Source organism: Bombus impatiens, unplaced genomic scaffold (assembly GCF_000188095.3).
Source record: "Bombus impatiens unplaced genomic scaffold, BIMP_2.2 scf_0671, whole genome shotgun sequence".
Classification (NCBI taxonomy): Eukaryota; Metazoa; Arthropoda; class Insecta; order Hymenoptera; family Apidae; genus Bombus; species Bombus impatiens.
The window spans coordinates 60,136-75,449 of NT_177090.1; the positions used below are offsets into that span (position 1 = coordinate 60,136).

Below are 15,314 nucleotides of genomic sequence, written 5' to 3' on the forward strand. Positions count from 1 at the left end.
ATATAAACAGCAGTATACATTCACTTATTTATACATATAGTATATATTTATTTTTATATGTTATCTGTAATTTGTGTATTGTTACACCTTTACGATTTTCATAAATTTCATAAACATTCAGTTATGACTTAACGATAGAGCTACAAACGACCTAATTATATCTATGACATTTTTCTCTTATTTGTATTCATGGAATATATTGACAAATTTTGTTTGAAAAAACCGCAACACTTTGTGTAAATATTGTCCAATCGTTGACAGAGATCGGGCAAAAGGGCAGTAGAAGAGCGCCATGTCTGATAACGGCATTGAAAGAATATAAATAAAAAATTACTACTGACACTGAAACAGGCAATCGGGCCGTCCATTGGAAATTTTTTCCCGTTGTCACTCTGATACTAAGGGAATGTTTCCATCTTTCGTCTATATTCTTCCAGTTGTGTTCTTCCAAGGACTGTCTGTTTGGACGAAACGTTCATCGTGATTGTTTCTTAAACGATAATTATCGTGACCTGTCACAACCTCCTTCGTATACACTTATATCAATTCATTCGTGAAAGAGAATCTCTATATTAATATAAACACAGAAGGTTTTTAATTTTTTACATGAACTTACAACATAGAATATCTATTTTTTTTACGTGATGCATTTTATATTCTGTTAGCGTAACTTCCTTCCATTCTTGGACCCCTTTGCACAATGATTTACTGATTAACGATATTAGTGAATTGATAAGCGACAAGACTTACGTTACGGACATGTTTCTCCTAATTTTACAATTTTGTTAATTATGAAATATGACTCAAATGTATACTTTCATACATAGAATAATCGAATGATTTACCATTCGTAAAATTGACTTGTAAAATTTATGGGCTAGATTTCTTTTTTATAATTTTACAATTTCACTAATTCTCGCATATAAAAATAAAAATAACGAAGTAAAATAATCGGATGAGTTGTAATTTGTACAATTTTATTACAATTTATTTTACCTAATTTTCTTTTTTATCAAATTTTGATTGATCACGTAAAACTATTGATGATTTAAAACTTGTACCGTGTAAAATTTCACTAATGATACTAATCCAAGATGATTGTGCAAAAGGGCGAATGTTCGTGCGTAAGGATTGAGATTCGACAGATTTAGCGCTATATAAAATGCTATTCCATGATACAAAGGATTCGTTATTTCCAACGAGACTGTGTTAATGCTAAACTATAATATCCTGTTTTTGAGAACAATACATTGAACTAAAATAGGAATATAGCCAGTAACAAAAGTTGCAAGAAAATAAATACTTCTCTATTATCTTATATTTTCAACATTAGAACTACCGAATCCGCCAGAATGGCGCATTCCAATATTTTTATTCTTATAATTACTAAAACTATAGAATTGTTCTTGACTAAATTAATGTTGACTTTTATTAAAATGAAAACATGATTTCATACATCCATTTATTTTCATTATGTAACTGTTATTAAAATCATCTATGTTATCTTTATATACATAGTAGCATTTCTTGTGTTTTGACATTCTATGAAAACACGATATTACTCATGGAATGAGCTAATCTACAGGGTGGTTGGTAACTGGTGGTACAAACGGAAAAGAGGTGATTCTACGCGAAAAAAGAAGTCGAAAATATAGAATAAAAATTTTTCGTTCGAGGCTTTGTTTTCGAGAAAATCGACTTTGAATTTTCGCTCGGTACGCGTGCACTTTATCACGTTTCGTTATAATGGATCTCACTGTAGATCGTTGTCTCGATGGAAAAATTAAAAAAAAAATTTTCATTCTATACTTTCAACTTCTTTTTTCGCGTAGAATCACCCCCTTTCCGCTTGTACCACCAGTTACCAACCACCCTGTATATTTAAATATTATGGATCGGTAGATTCTAATGCTAATCAAGGAAGATTTCAATAACACTCTTTTAAAGAAATAACGTCTCTACCTTTGGAACATTAAAAATATCGGTTAAGCAGAGGTTTCTAAGCTCCTATAGAAAATGATTATCTCGAAACGCGTTGTATAATCTAATACGGAATATAAAGATCGATATCAAGCGTTAAAGATCTAAACTGCATGGTTTCTTGATAATATCCTAATGCTCTAGTGGAGTCACAATGGAAGTGGTTAGTCGCGTAGTAAACTCACGATACAGCAACAATTTACGTTGATATAATTTAAAGCCTACTCCTCGGACAGTTTAAGTGCAATTCAAGTAAGAAGGTGTTCTCAAAATGTTAAATCTGAAATTATGATTAATACATCGCGCTAAGCTGTTGGAGAAGTAGAGATTGATGGTGCGCTTTAGATAAGGATATAGTAAAAGCTTCGTATGTTCTCGTATTCTTATGCCATTTCCCTCGCGTAATGGAGCTAAACTGTTCCAGGTAAAATCAATTGCCACGGCGAAACGTGCAGAGCAATATTATTCCGACTTTTTATTTCTGATTCTGCGTATGAATCGAATGTAAAATTTATCTAATTGGAGTTTATGGAGTTAAACGATTATAAATGACAATATAGTTAATTACTAAAAATTCCAATTGAAAAATGTACAATGTTGGTTATTAGCTTTTATTAGTATTAATTAACATTGAGTTAATGCAATAATATGCTGTAATCGTATTATTCTTATGAACATATAACAAATTTGCAGTTGAAGCATTCAGGCATTAGAAAAATTATGAAAAGTACGATCTATGCAAAACTAATTTTTTTTTTATGTGAGAAACTTTTCCAACTTGGATAGATTAGAAAGATACAAAATCGTTAACAAATTGGATATTTCTTTCTCCTAAATTATATACATATTGTGTGTATGTATATATAAAAAAGATTAATTTTATTATCAGATCATCCTGAAAGTTTCCACAGTTTTAGATAATTCATTTAAAATGAAGATAAGTCTATTGGAATTGGACATTTTTACCTAAAATTACATCCATAATTAATTTATTTACTTTTATAAATACATCTTTGTCAACATATTACAAGAAATTATTCCTCGTACAAAAAAGAAATTCAAACCATTAAGAGACAGAAACTGTAGATCGAACTGTTGATCGAACCGTTAAAAGATGTTTTCTATATTATTATATTGTCTATATTATTATTACGTCATATCCTCTAACTTCTAAAATCACTTTTATCGCTTTTGCGAGCAAGATGTTAATTCAAAAAAAGAAATGAGAATATGGGGGATGAGATAAATCTTGAACGTCCATTTGATGCAATTTTTGTTTCCTATATATATAGGAATGTCTTTCCATTTTCACGTTTAACCTTTGAAGTACGATGAATAAAACGCAATTATTTAATCGTTACTTTAACACGTTGATCTTTTTATAATCGTAAAATCTTTTTATAATTGATACAGCTTAGAAATAACCATATCCCAACCATCTTTTCTCGATTATTTCATTATACGTACGATTAAATGAAAATATTTCGTTTATCTCTTAAAAAATTACTTTTTTGCAATTGTGGTATCATTATATTTTCTTTCATAGCACTTATTCATATAATACTCCAAATAAGTATACACATGTATTCTGAAAGTCAGATACATCATGGAAACAAGTCATGGAGATTATCACGATAACCAAAGCTTCTGCACTAATCATATTTTTAATGATTGAAGTAAGAACAATTTAAAAAATATGATTACAATACGACGTAGAACTTTCTTTTTTCAATCAATCAAATTTCAATTCAAAAGGGGGGAAACTTTACCGCAGAACTTTTTCTTAAATTTTGCAAATAACGTTTAAACATAAACTCGCACCACTTAATCTAACGATAGAGAAGTATTTAATTACGAAATTCTTGCAACTAATTGTTCGAGTTACGCAATCTACCTGTATTTAACGCTTGAAAGTAATCGAAGAAAAGTTTTTCTCACGCTATGAAGATCCCCCAGTTTGAAACTTCTGAGTTTGCGAGATAATTTAGTTCAAAAGTTCTTTTATCAAGTAAGTAGCTCCTATACTTCCAGCTACGTTCATTTAATTGATATTTATTGCATACATACAATTAGTACTTTGAAATTTTTATTCCTATTATATATAACATTTTATTCTACTAACGAGTGATACTATGTATATTTTATTAACATTTTATTGTTACTATTAATGTTAATCTTGATATTTTAGATGAAAACTAAACACTTTCTTCATGGATCTCGTTTATTTTTCAATATTTTAACTTCATTTATGTATACATATATAATGAAACTTCTATATTTTACTATCTAAGAACAGATTAAAGAGCAGCACGTGTTGAACTTGCATTTATTGCACAAACAGAAAGTAAGACAGCCGTGTGTGCTGCGATAGTGTTAAAAGTATTCCACCGTGTTGCTACTGGAAGCGAGTCAAAGCTATAATATTGAGAGCCTTTTAAGAGAAAAGTCGACACTGTTTCTACAAAATCGTAGAATTGTCTCGTATCGACCAAACATAGAACTTTTAACACCTGTTTGGATCATGTAAATTGAAAAATGTAACGACTGATATCGGCCATGAAATTATATTCCTTAGACGAACGTTCATATGACAATTTTCATTGTCTTGCCAGTTACACCGTGTGTGAAACAATTATACAAACAATTCAACAAATAACGTAAAATGTTATCGAACTTCATTCGCATGCAATTGCGAAGAAAAAAGTTTCGCGACAAAGACCGTGTGACATTTTGGAAAAATGAAATTTACATAGAAATTTGTAAATGTCAGAAGGAGAAAATTGATTAGGAATGCCATGTGAATTCTAATAAAAGGGATACGTTGTTACAGAGTAAAACAACTCGGGAAGGAAAAATCGGGAAGTAAAGGTGAAAACATTTTATTCGACGAAGAAAATGCGACTGAATCATAATATCATATTTAATAGATTAATATCACATATGGAATGGGAAACAAGATAAAGTTAAAAATCACGAATTACTTATACTATATTATAGGATTTCAATATTATCACTAAAGAGCAGTTTACATGTTATTCATTCGTACCAATAGGTAGCTTGAATATATTTCAATCCTGGTTGTAAGAAGAAATTATTCGTATTGCACTGCAGATATCTTATTTTTTATGACAAATTTCTCGTTTGACTGATAATCAAAGAATAAAAAGTAAATGGGAGTTAAAAGGAAGGTCAATTTCCCAACTCTATGATAGAGCATCAATTAATTGAGTTGAACAATCAAATGTATTATTTAACAGAAACAGACAAATTTTCGAAATTTACAAACATTTAGCTTTATCAAATTTTTTCATTCATACTTTTTGTTTCCAGTTATCCTGAGAATTACTCTAAATCCTGTAAACTTCATTAGTTTTGTGTTTAGGAAACACAGGTGAATGAATAGAAACAAAATAAAATGTTAATATTTTTATAACAAAGAAATTCAGTAAATATTGAAGCATATTGCTCATAATATGCTCGTTAATTAATATTCAAGTTTTCTTCGATATAATGCATTTCGTTAAAAATATTAAACTAGAATGTTTATTAATTTTGAAAATTGAATATTTTCATCTCCAGCATATTATCAAGAAACATCAATTTTCAAATTTATTTTAACTACTTTGAGTACAACTTTGCTGATGGGATAAAACGTGAATTTAACAAGAATCTATTCAAAGTATTATTCCATAAAAGCAAGAGAATGTATTTTAATTATACAAATACGGGAATGTAATATGAATATAACTTTACAAATATTTCAACTGCTATATTATTAATAGATTCAGTTTTCAATATAACATAGCAGTAAGTTACAATCATTCATGTTCGTTACTTGATCATAATTTAGACGCAATTTATATTTAATAAAATGAGAAATTTGTCGTAACAAGAGAAGCAAAATCAAAAGGATATTATTAATATTTCCCTCATATCGGTATATCAAATACTCTAAGGATATTAAATGTATTTTTAGTTTGTTCGCTCGAAGCGTACTGCAAAATTTATAAATGAAAATAAAACGCATTCGTTGTATATACATATAGCTCATGTATAGTTCGTCTTCAAATTCTATTTATTAACTGATAATTATTGCAGTGACGTGTCTTCTGACTGCATCTATAATATATTGTATGTTACATGCCTTCTGTCAATCTGTGATCACAATTTTAGGTATGATTGTTCAGTAACGAGGAGTAAATGCATATTACAATTTTCAATTTTGCATAATTCCAACAATTATAAATTTATACCATTTTTCTCTAGAGGTTTATGTGAAGAGGATGTAGGTGCGTGAGAATTAATGACGAGATTACTTGTTGTAACCATCGAATATACAGAGTGGTTGGTAACTGGTGGTACAAGCGGATAATTCTACGCGAAAAAAGAAGTCGAAAATATGGAATAAAAATTTTTCGTTTGAGGCTTTGTTTTTGACAAAATCGACTTTGAATTTTCGCTCGGTACGCGTGCACATTATCGCGTCTTTATAACGGATCTCACTGTAGATCGTTGTCTCGATGGAAAAATGAAAAAAAAAATTTTTATTCTATATTTTCGACTTTTTTTCTCGTGTAGAATCACCCCCTTTCCGCTTGTGCCACCAGTTACTAACCACCCTGTATTTAAATCGATAAATTAATACACGGCCGTAAACGTGAGTCGTTGGTACGAAGTATAAATCGCAGAATAGAATCGCGGAATAAATACTCGTAAAGGCTTGTCGCGTAACTTGATAGACGCTCGTAAGATACTCAGAAAATACTCTCGATGCTGCTAGATACACGATATGTACTGTCGTTCGCGATCGTGTTCGTTTATTTATACTGGTCGGGGGGGAGTCGGAAAATTGAAATTCATCTTGATTCGACGATTGCATGTAGCGGTGACATTGTTTTTGCCCGGAGTTTATTTGTCGTTATGTTTCATGCGCCAAGGCTAAGTCAATGTCCTGAGGCAAAACAACAGCAGGGGTTGCTGTCGACTCGCGTCGTCCTTTGACTCCTATGCCGCTACATTTCTATACAAAACATCTATTCGATGCATTTTTCTTTACCAACATTTGTTAGATACCAATTACTTGATTGATATTTATTATTATTAAAAATGACTATTAAATTCAAGTAATATATATAAGTTACCGCTATTATCAAGCATTAACTATATTTTCGGCAGTACGTGTAATGGTGTTCGAAATTATTCTACATAATCAAACACAAAAACTGTATACTGCAGGTTATTTATAAGTGTATTTACATGAAAATGTTTAAATTGGGAATTTAAAATCAGATACAATGTATTTTATACCTATCACAAATTAACACACATTAACTTGAGGACCAAATTGGCGCTTTATACACAGCTTCGATATTTTATTATGTAAATAGGACTTTTAGATTTTATAAAATATCAATTCTTGACAAAATATATACGTATATATTTATTATATATAGTGATAGAATGTCGTATACATTTTATGTTCGTATTATTTATGATTCTAATACCATATATTTCAACAATTAATAATGATTAAAATAAATTTTTATTGTAAGATAAAATTTTCCAATATTCCAATTCCAAATTTGTCAAGGTAACAGAATTAAGTATTCGCTAGTAATTTTTTGATAAACTTTGAAAAGATTGTATTTCGATCCGAAGCCGTATTACACGAAACTTTTCTAAAGAAAACTTATTATTATTCCTACCAATGAGAAAAGTCAGGAAACGAAGTCTTAGTAGATACAATTCACTTTCATTTAAACAATTGTAAACACCATTGTATTTTTAACATAATTTCTTTTAGTAGAGGAAAAACATTATAGATTAGTCTTATAGAACGACGACCACCTTTAATTCCAACAAAAATTTAATGACTTCATAAAAAAATAAAGCTCGAAGCTAAAAACAAGATTATGATTCTAAAAAGTTAATAAATTTGCCATTCTTTCCGAGCTATACAAAAATCAAGCGAGAATCTTTGCCAAACAGTACTTTTTCAACATAATGAAACGAAGATCAAAATGAAATCCTAATACGTTACCGTGGAATTTCGTGCAAAATTGAAAATTGGCGTTGAAACGACCAGCGGGGCAGAAACTTTGCTAAAAGTTTTGCAAAATCGGATCGTTCGACTACGAGTACAAAGCTTGGCTATGGCAACTTCATCGGAAGCGGTCGCCATCTAAATCGGATGTCGAGAATCCAGAAGAGTGGAATATAAGAAATGCCGATGATGATAATGTTTGAGAAATGGGACCAGGAAAAAGTTTGTTGTAACTACTTTTCCCGGCTGCTTTTTTATTATACACTTTTTTTATTCTGCGACTGTTGCAACAATTCGTCGCAAGCTTCGACGCTAGTCCGTATGTTGTCCGATTTTACTAGTTACCTCGTACAAAACCGATAAGTAGGGGATGATATTGAAAATTGAAATCACGAAAATCTTATTCGTTACGTCTCGTTCAGAGTAATGAAGTTACTTGAATTCAAAGATAGAGAGAAGGAGAAGAACAGAAACATGAAAAGATACTTTAAGTCAAATAACAATTGCCAAAGTGGTTTCGCGTTGTTTGAGTTCAAATATTTTGGATTCAGATGACTTGATTAATTTGAACAAAGTGAAGAAAATGACGAAGAACAAAGTGAGTAAAGTGACGAATTATTAGTAATAAATTGAATACAGTTGATAGCAATGGATAGAATTATTGACTTCATTGTATAAAATAGATTTTTAACCCTTTGACAGTATAAAAAGAATGACAAATAATTAAGAATAAACAATAAATCAGTTTAAAATTTAATCGATTCGTAATACAGTTTGCTTGTAGTAATACAGGGTGGTTGGTAACTGGTGGTACAAGCGGAAAGGGGATGATTCTACGCGAAAAAAGAAGTCGAAAATATAGAATAAAAATTTTTCGTTTGAGGCTTTGTTTTCGAGAAAATCGACTTTGAATTTTCGTTCGGTACGCGTGCACTTTACCACGTCTCGTTATAACGGATTTCACTGTAGATCGTTGTCTCGATGGAAAAATTAAAAGAAAAAAATTTTTATTCCATATTTTCGACTTCTTTTTTCGCGTAGAATCACCCCCTTTCCACTTGTACCACCAGTTACCAACCACCCTGTATATTTCCGGTTATCATTCGAAGCTTTCGCAGGCTAAACTGATCGACTCCGCGTTTTACGAAGCTTTCAAACATATTACCTAAGTGTATAATTAATATTCAACATCTCAAAAACAAATGACTTATTTTCGCAACTGGATCTGTCACACATAGATATAAACAATTACAAATTCCAAAGCGAATTGAGGAAAGATAATACTTACTTGCAGTCGTCGTTTTAATTTATGAATTAAACTCTTTATTCTCAAGATTTTTTGTATTTCTGATATGAGATGACTAAGAAATACTTACTTTCAACCTTTTATAAGACATGAATATCACTAATCATATTACGTATAATGACATTTATCATATTTGATGCTTTTGACCCGAGTTTTTGTCGGGTTATACTGTTGAAGGGTTGGTCTTAACAATGAAATAGATAACATGATGGTGAAGTGGAATAAGTAAAAGGTAACTATTTATTTCAATTACAAGATGCGTAGCGATCATAAAATTTTCTGTTCTATTGAAAGAAAAATTCTAGCGGTATAACTCTTTAACGAACTCATAAATGTGCGTATATATAGGATATACTTCGCCTAAAATCAAAAATTATATATTGCACTTAAATAATGCAAGGCACGATATCGTATGAACCATCCTTTACGTATCTTCGAAAATTAAATTCAAACTTTAACTAGTTCAATTATTTATTTAATTTTCCTCCGTTCTAGTCTCTAATATTAAATAATTTCGTATCTTAGTCGTGAAAACATATTTCTATTTATTGCTTACATTTGTTATGTTATGAATATTAATGAACTCGGTATCCCTTAAAGGTTACCATCCAATGAGCCAATGCTATCAATCCATAAGGTTATCACGGATGATATTTTACCAAAGTATATTTATTTATTTAAAAAATCAAGTTAAACATATAAACCATAAAGTTAGAGAAATGAAATTTTGATTATCATTATATCCATTATGTCCATAATATCAAATAGAAAGTTAAAAGGTTATTGTTTGCAGTGATTGTAAATAACATTATGATCGTATTATTATTATTACGAATCGATAATATTTAAAAAAAAACAAAGTTCGCAAGGGGTAAAATTTCATCCATACGAATAGGGTTATATTAATATTATTAATAGGGGTCATCCGTGTGGAGGTTAACAACTCATCATTCCTACTTATGTTTGTTGATAGACATTACTATTAACATTACATCGTGAATTATTTAACTACGTTGTGCTGATATTAATATCCTTGCATTTAACGTTGTTCATTATAGAATAAGAAAATCGAGAAACTATATTAACCACGTATATAGGTGGTCTTTTTATGCGTATGAATTATATGCGAGTATGCGAGCATTCGAAAAATGCGAATAAACAGACAGCTAACAACAGTCGTTAATATCGAATATTAACATGTTAAAGCGCACATGTAAGAAAAATCGACAGGCACTGCATGCGTATTCATATCGCTTGTCGTAAAAAAAGTTGGAAGCATACCTCCGATATTCTATGTTCACATATATAATTATTATACTTGCTTTTTTTTCTGAAACGCACCTACAATTTATGCAGTGTCCGTCCAAAGTTATTCTTTTGGAGAAGCAACTTCTTATTTTTTAATAACATATGTATGTATATCATCGAGGATATATTGAGGCAAGAATATTAACTTGTACAAAGGTTATACAATACATGCGTATTTTCAGGATAAACGATGGCTTCATTGCGAAGGGAGAAAATGAAATGTTGGAATTTATTAAATTTTATTCTACAGTTTACCGTTTTATAACGTTGTGTCAGTTTATCTCTGTTATGAAATAGTTCCACTACTCATTATTGAAAGAGCCATATTAATAAAAATTATTTTACTAACACGTTATTAGCCAACAATTAGAAAAGCTACTGCGAATTGTAGCATTACTTGTTTTGGAAATCAGCGTAAAGATCAGATAAATAAACACAATTTTGTATCAAATAGAGGTTATCCCATTCCTTGAGTCGTCTTCAAAAATGAGTGGTATGTAGTATAGCAAACGCCACTACATTGTATGATTATCTGGTGCTACGTGGTATATATCGCCAAATTTAAAAACTATTAACTATGTTTGGAATCAACTATTGTTTTTTGTGTAGCTTAATCGTAGGTGAAAGTAGATATAGTGCAGTTTACGAAATAAGAAGCAGTATACCGATGCTGTATTATATAACTATCATACTATGTTTTTTTAACTAATTAACTCGATAAGTTAACAAATTTTTATCTTTCATAAAGAAATATTTTGTATTAACATTACTGCTTCTATTTTCAAAAAGTATGATTCCTTTAAAGTTTTAGATATTTGAGTAGTGCATGAGTTAATTAATTGGAATTATTAATTTTGTATCGGTAACATTATATCTTATGTGAAAAGTTAATGTATTATTTGCTATATTTTGCATTTACGAAAATTTAATATCAAAATATGTAAACATCTCATCTCACGCATTACAAACATTGTAATACAAATAACTAACTCTTTACCGCAAGTTCCTTTTGTCTCGTTTCGAAAAATTTGTATCTCTGTTCCGATTGATAAAGAATATTTAAGATATCAATATGCAAGTAAAAGAAGCATTGAAAATAAAATCTTAATTAAGGTACTATGGCATATCAGCATTGCACATCATGTACTTCAATAATTATTATCTTATTGATTGACTACCTTTTATTACCGCGAGCTTTTGCAAAAACATTTTTGTCGCAAAAGTTTCCAATTGTTTGCACACATAATATAGTGCGTTTATACATACATATATGAATTTATAACGTTTCTAACTATATATAAATATAATATAAGCATTTGACACACCTCAAAGAAAGATTTATAAAACTAGTTATTTCGTGATACTCAGGTAGTCAGTGCGAAAAAACGAAGACTGCAATTTGATATAATTGAAACTCATCGTAATTATATTAGAACATTTCTATTATCAATAATTGGCAAATAAAAAAACGTTCATTAATTCGATTTTAAAGTTACGACAAAATCTTAACAAGCTGCGATTAATCTTCATGATGACTTGCAATGACTGTCTGGGTAAGTTTATGACTTTTCGAACAAGATTGCCGAAAGTCATCATACTTGGAACTCTGAGGACCATAAACTCACAATAAAGTTTCTCGTTTTCTTCGTATATATCTTGATCGAAGTGTTAAATTGAAACTTTTGTCCCTATAGAATCTTCTATATGGGCTATACTTCGTTTACGATACTCGTATGAAAAGTTAACATTAGTGTAACGTAAAGTGATTAATGAGTAATCTAAATTAATCAAAATAAAAAAGGAAAAAAAGAAAAACAAATAAAATCGATGTTGTGTCTGAATAAATGTCCATTATATCGTCTGCATGACGAAGCATACCAAATTATTTAACCATCGACTAATTTTAAGAGATTTAGATTAAATTAATTAAAAAAAAGTGTAGCGTAGAAAGGATCAATGTATCGTGTTAGTTTAGTCAAGTAGATGAGTGTCATGCGCTTCGTATAACTTATATAATTATAATTTAAAGCAATGCGAGACTTCTTAGTTAATGTAGTATATTGACGTATATAATATATAAATATGTTTATTTTGTACTGAATGTATTTCGCATTGATGTATTTTTCGCAGGCGTCAATCTCGACGCGATCTCGGACATTAAAAAGTAAAAAGGAAAAAAAGTCATCGCTTCATTTCGTGAATGTATTTTATCGTAGACTATGTAAATGTAGATTTTATAATGTTGTAATAAAAGGATTTCTTCTTACATAGTTCGACTTACCCCTGTGGTACGCGATAATAGATAATAAAAGTATTTATAGTTCATTTTTACATTCTATAACATTATGTAGATATTGGTGTTAGAAATAGAAGTATAGAAGTAGAGCTGTACATTAATTATGTAAACATGCTTGAATCTGATAAACTACAATTTATAAATTCATTCTAGAAGGTATTTAGTATCTCCTACTTACATCTTATTGAATCTACTTTTATGATAGTAATACGTGTTATGAAACTATTACTGTTACGCCGGGCAACACTCTACCTGAACCAGACCATACACCGCGGGCCGGACGGACACTAGATGTCCGCTCATCCTTATGGCGTACCCTCAATACCCGTCATAAATCCTAGTAATTTGCTTGCTAAGATCCTTCAGACCGAACAAATATCCTTTTCTAAATCACTTTTTAAGAACTATTGTCTACCACGGCTGGACAAAGGAAAGTTGGGTTTTCCGCGTACGATGCTTCCTAATAGTAACTTTCTATCGAGGGCGGCTAAGACCCTTCCTAGTTCACCAACCTACGTTTATCCAATCAGAAGCAATGTATACTGCCCTCACTTTTCTGACCGAAAATGTCATGAACAAATCCGATGGTCCCGTGCACTAGACACATCCATCACTAGCTTTCCTACGACACAGCATCGTCACTGTACCTTACTTCTCCTACGACATCAGGAGAGTCAAGTCGACTTCTCCTACGGCCTCAGGAAATTTTTTTATTTTATTCTAAATTTGAATATTCCGCCAATATCTAATTCAATGAAGAGATGCATAGGTGGCGTGAATATCTAAATACGTACATACACAAAAATCACAAAATGATTGACGTATGATTTCATCATTTATATTGTTATATATCAAATGTTTTGTACCAACATTTTAGATACGTCAAATCGTGGAAAGACAACGAAACAGATTGAAACCTTTTAATTGTATAAAAATATTTTATATATTGAAGGTTAATATTGAAGTATAGGTTAGTATTGAGTTTATTTACAAATATTAAACAGTGAATACTAAGTAAGTTAATATTCCATATTTATTGTTAACTATTATCTATTTCTCAATAATATTTATAATATATTGTAGTATGTTATATATTATATATATTATAATATATTGTATTTAAGTTTTCTTAATTCGATATTAAATGTATGTATAAATATTTTTTCTATTAAAATTTTAGAAAACTTCATTCATATATTTTTATATTTGTTTTTATAGGCATGGATCCAGAATTTCTTTCTAGATTAATTCCACAAAATAAAGAGCATGTACGTCCTGCATGCAAGAAATGTGGTTATGCTGGACATCTTACATATCAGTGTCGTAATTTTATTAAAGTTGATCCAAATAAAGAAATCGTCCTGGATGTTAGCAGTACTAGCTCTGACAGCGATGAAAATTACGTCACCCCTTTGACTGAATTACGTGAAAAGGAATTAAAAAGGAAACTCCAAGAAACCAAAAAGAAACACAAAGAGAAGAAGTATAAGAAAAAATCTAAAAAACGCAAGAGGTCAGAAACAAGTGACAGTGAATCAGAAACAGAAATTTCCAGTGATGAAGGCAAAAAAAGTAAACATAAAAGGAAAAAGAAGAAATCAAAACATAAGAAACATAAAAAACATAAAAAGGACAATTCATCTAACAGCGACAGTGATGATAAGTAAAGATAGGAAGTTGCTCCAGAACTGCTCAATAATTCTAAGATTGTAAATATTTTGCACAAACTATCAATATTATGTACATAAGTAAAATTATACCATTTCTAAATGAATGACTATAAAATTGTATTTATATGAATTGTAAATGTATCATTTCTATACACATAGGGAAAATATATTTTGTTTCTTCTATATTTTCGACTTCTTTTTTCGCGTAGAATCCCCCCTTTCCGCTTGTACTACCAGTTACCAACCACCCTGTATATAATCCTTGTAATTTTAATTATAGATTAAAATTAGGAGAATTAATAAATTCTCCTCAATAAAAAGGTAAGATGTATCACAATCGTGGATCGCAAATTAGTCATTACGTCAAATCTTGTCTGCAGTTAATTTATTTTTACGTGTTTTTTGTTTTTGTAGACAAACACGTTGCAAACCATATACATCATGCCAGAAATATTATTCGCAGCCTACCAACTACATTATGAAAATGAAATTTAGGTTTGTTATAACAAAAATATTATCGCGAGGAAAGCAAATTTAATGTTAAATCTAAAAGGTTATCGTGTACAGAGAATATATTGAAGTTATTACATCATACCACTGATCCATTATCGTGTGGAAAGAAGGATTTTCTTTTCTTCTCTAAAAAAATATAATATACAATTAATTTCTCTCTCTTTTGTACTAAAACCGTACAATGAAAAGGCTCCTGTA

At 30.1% G+C, this 15,314-nt stretch overlaps 1 protein-coding gene across 1 annotated transcript; it reads left to right on the forward strand.

Moving 5' to 3' along the window:
* Positions 1 to 283: 283 nt before the first annotated feature.
* Positions 284 to 14,653, forward strand: LOC100746667 (protein SREK1IP1-like). Its single transcript, XM_003492308.4, has 3 exons — positions 284 to 294; positions 13,635 to 13,903; positions 14,152 to 14,653. Exon 3 carries the CDS (start codon positions 14,154 to 14,156, stop codon positions 14,598 to 14,600), a length of 447 nt encoding a protein of 148 aa, XP_003492356.1. The 5' UTR covers positions 284 to 294; positions 13,635 to 13,903; positions 14,152 to 14,153; the 3' UTR covers positions 14,601 to 14,653.
* Positions 14,654 to 15,314: the final 661 nt, after the last annotated feature.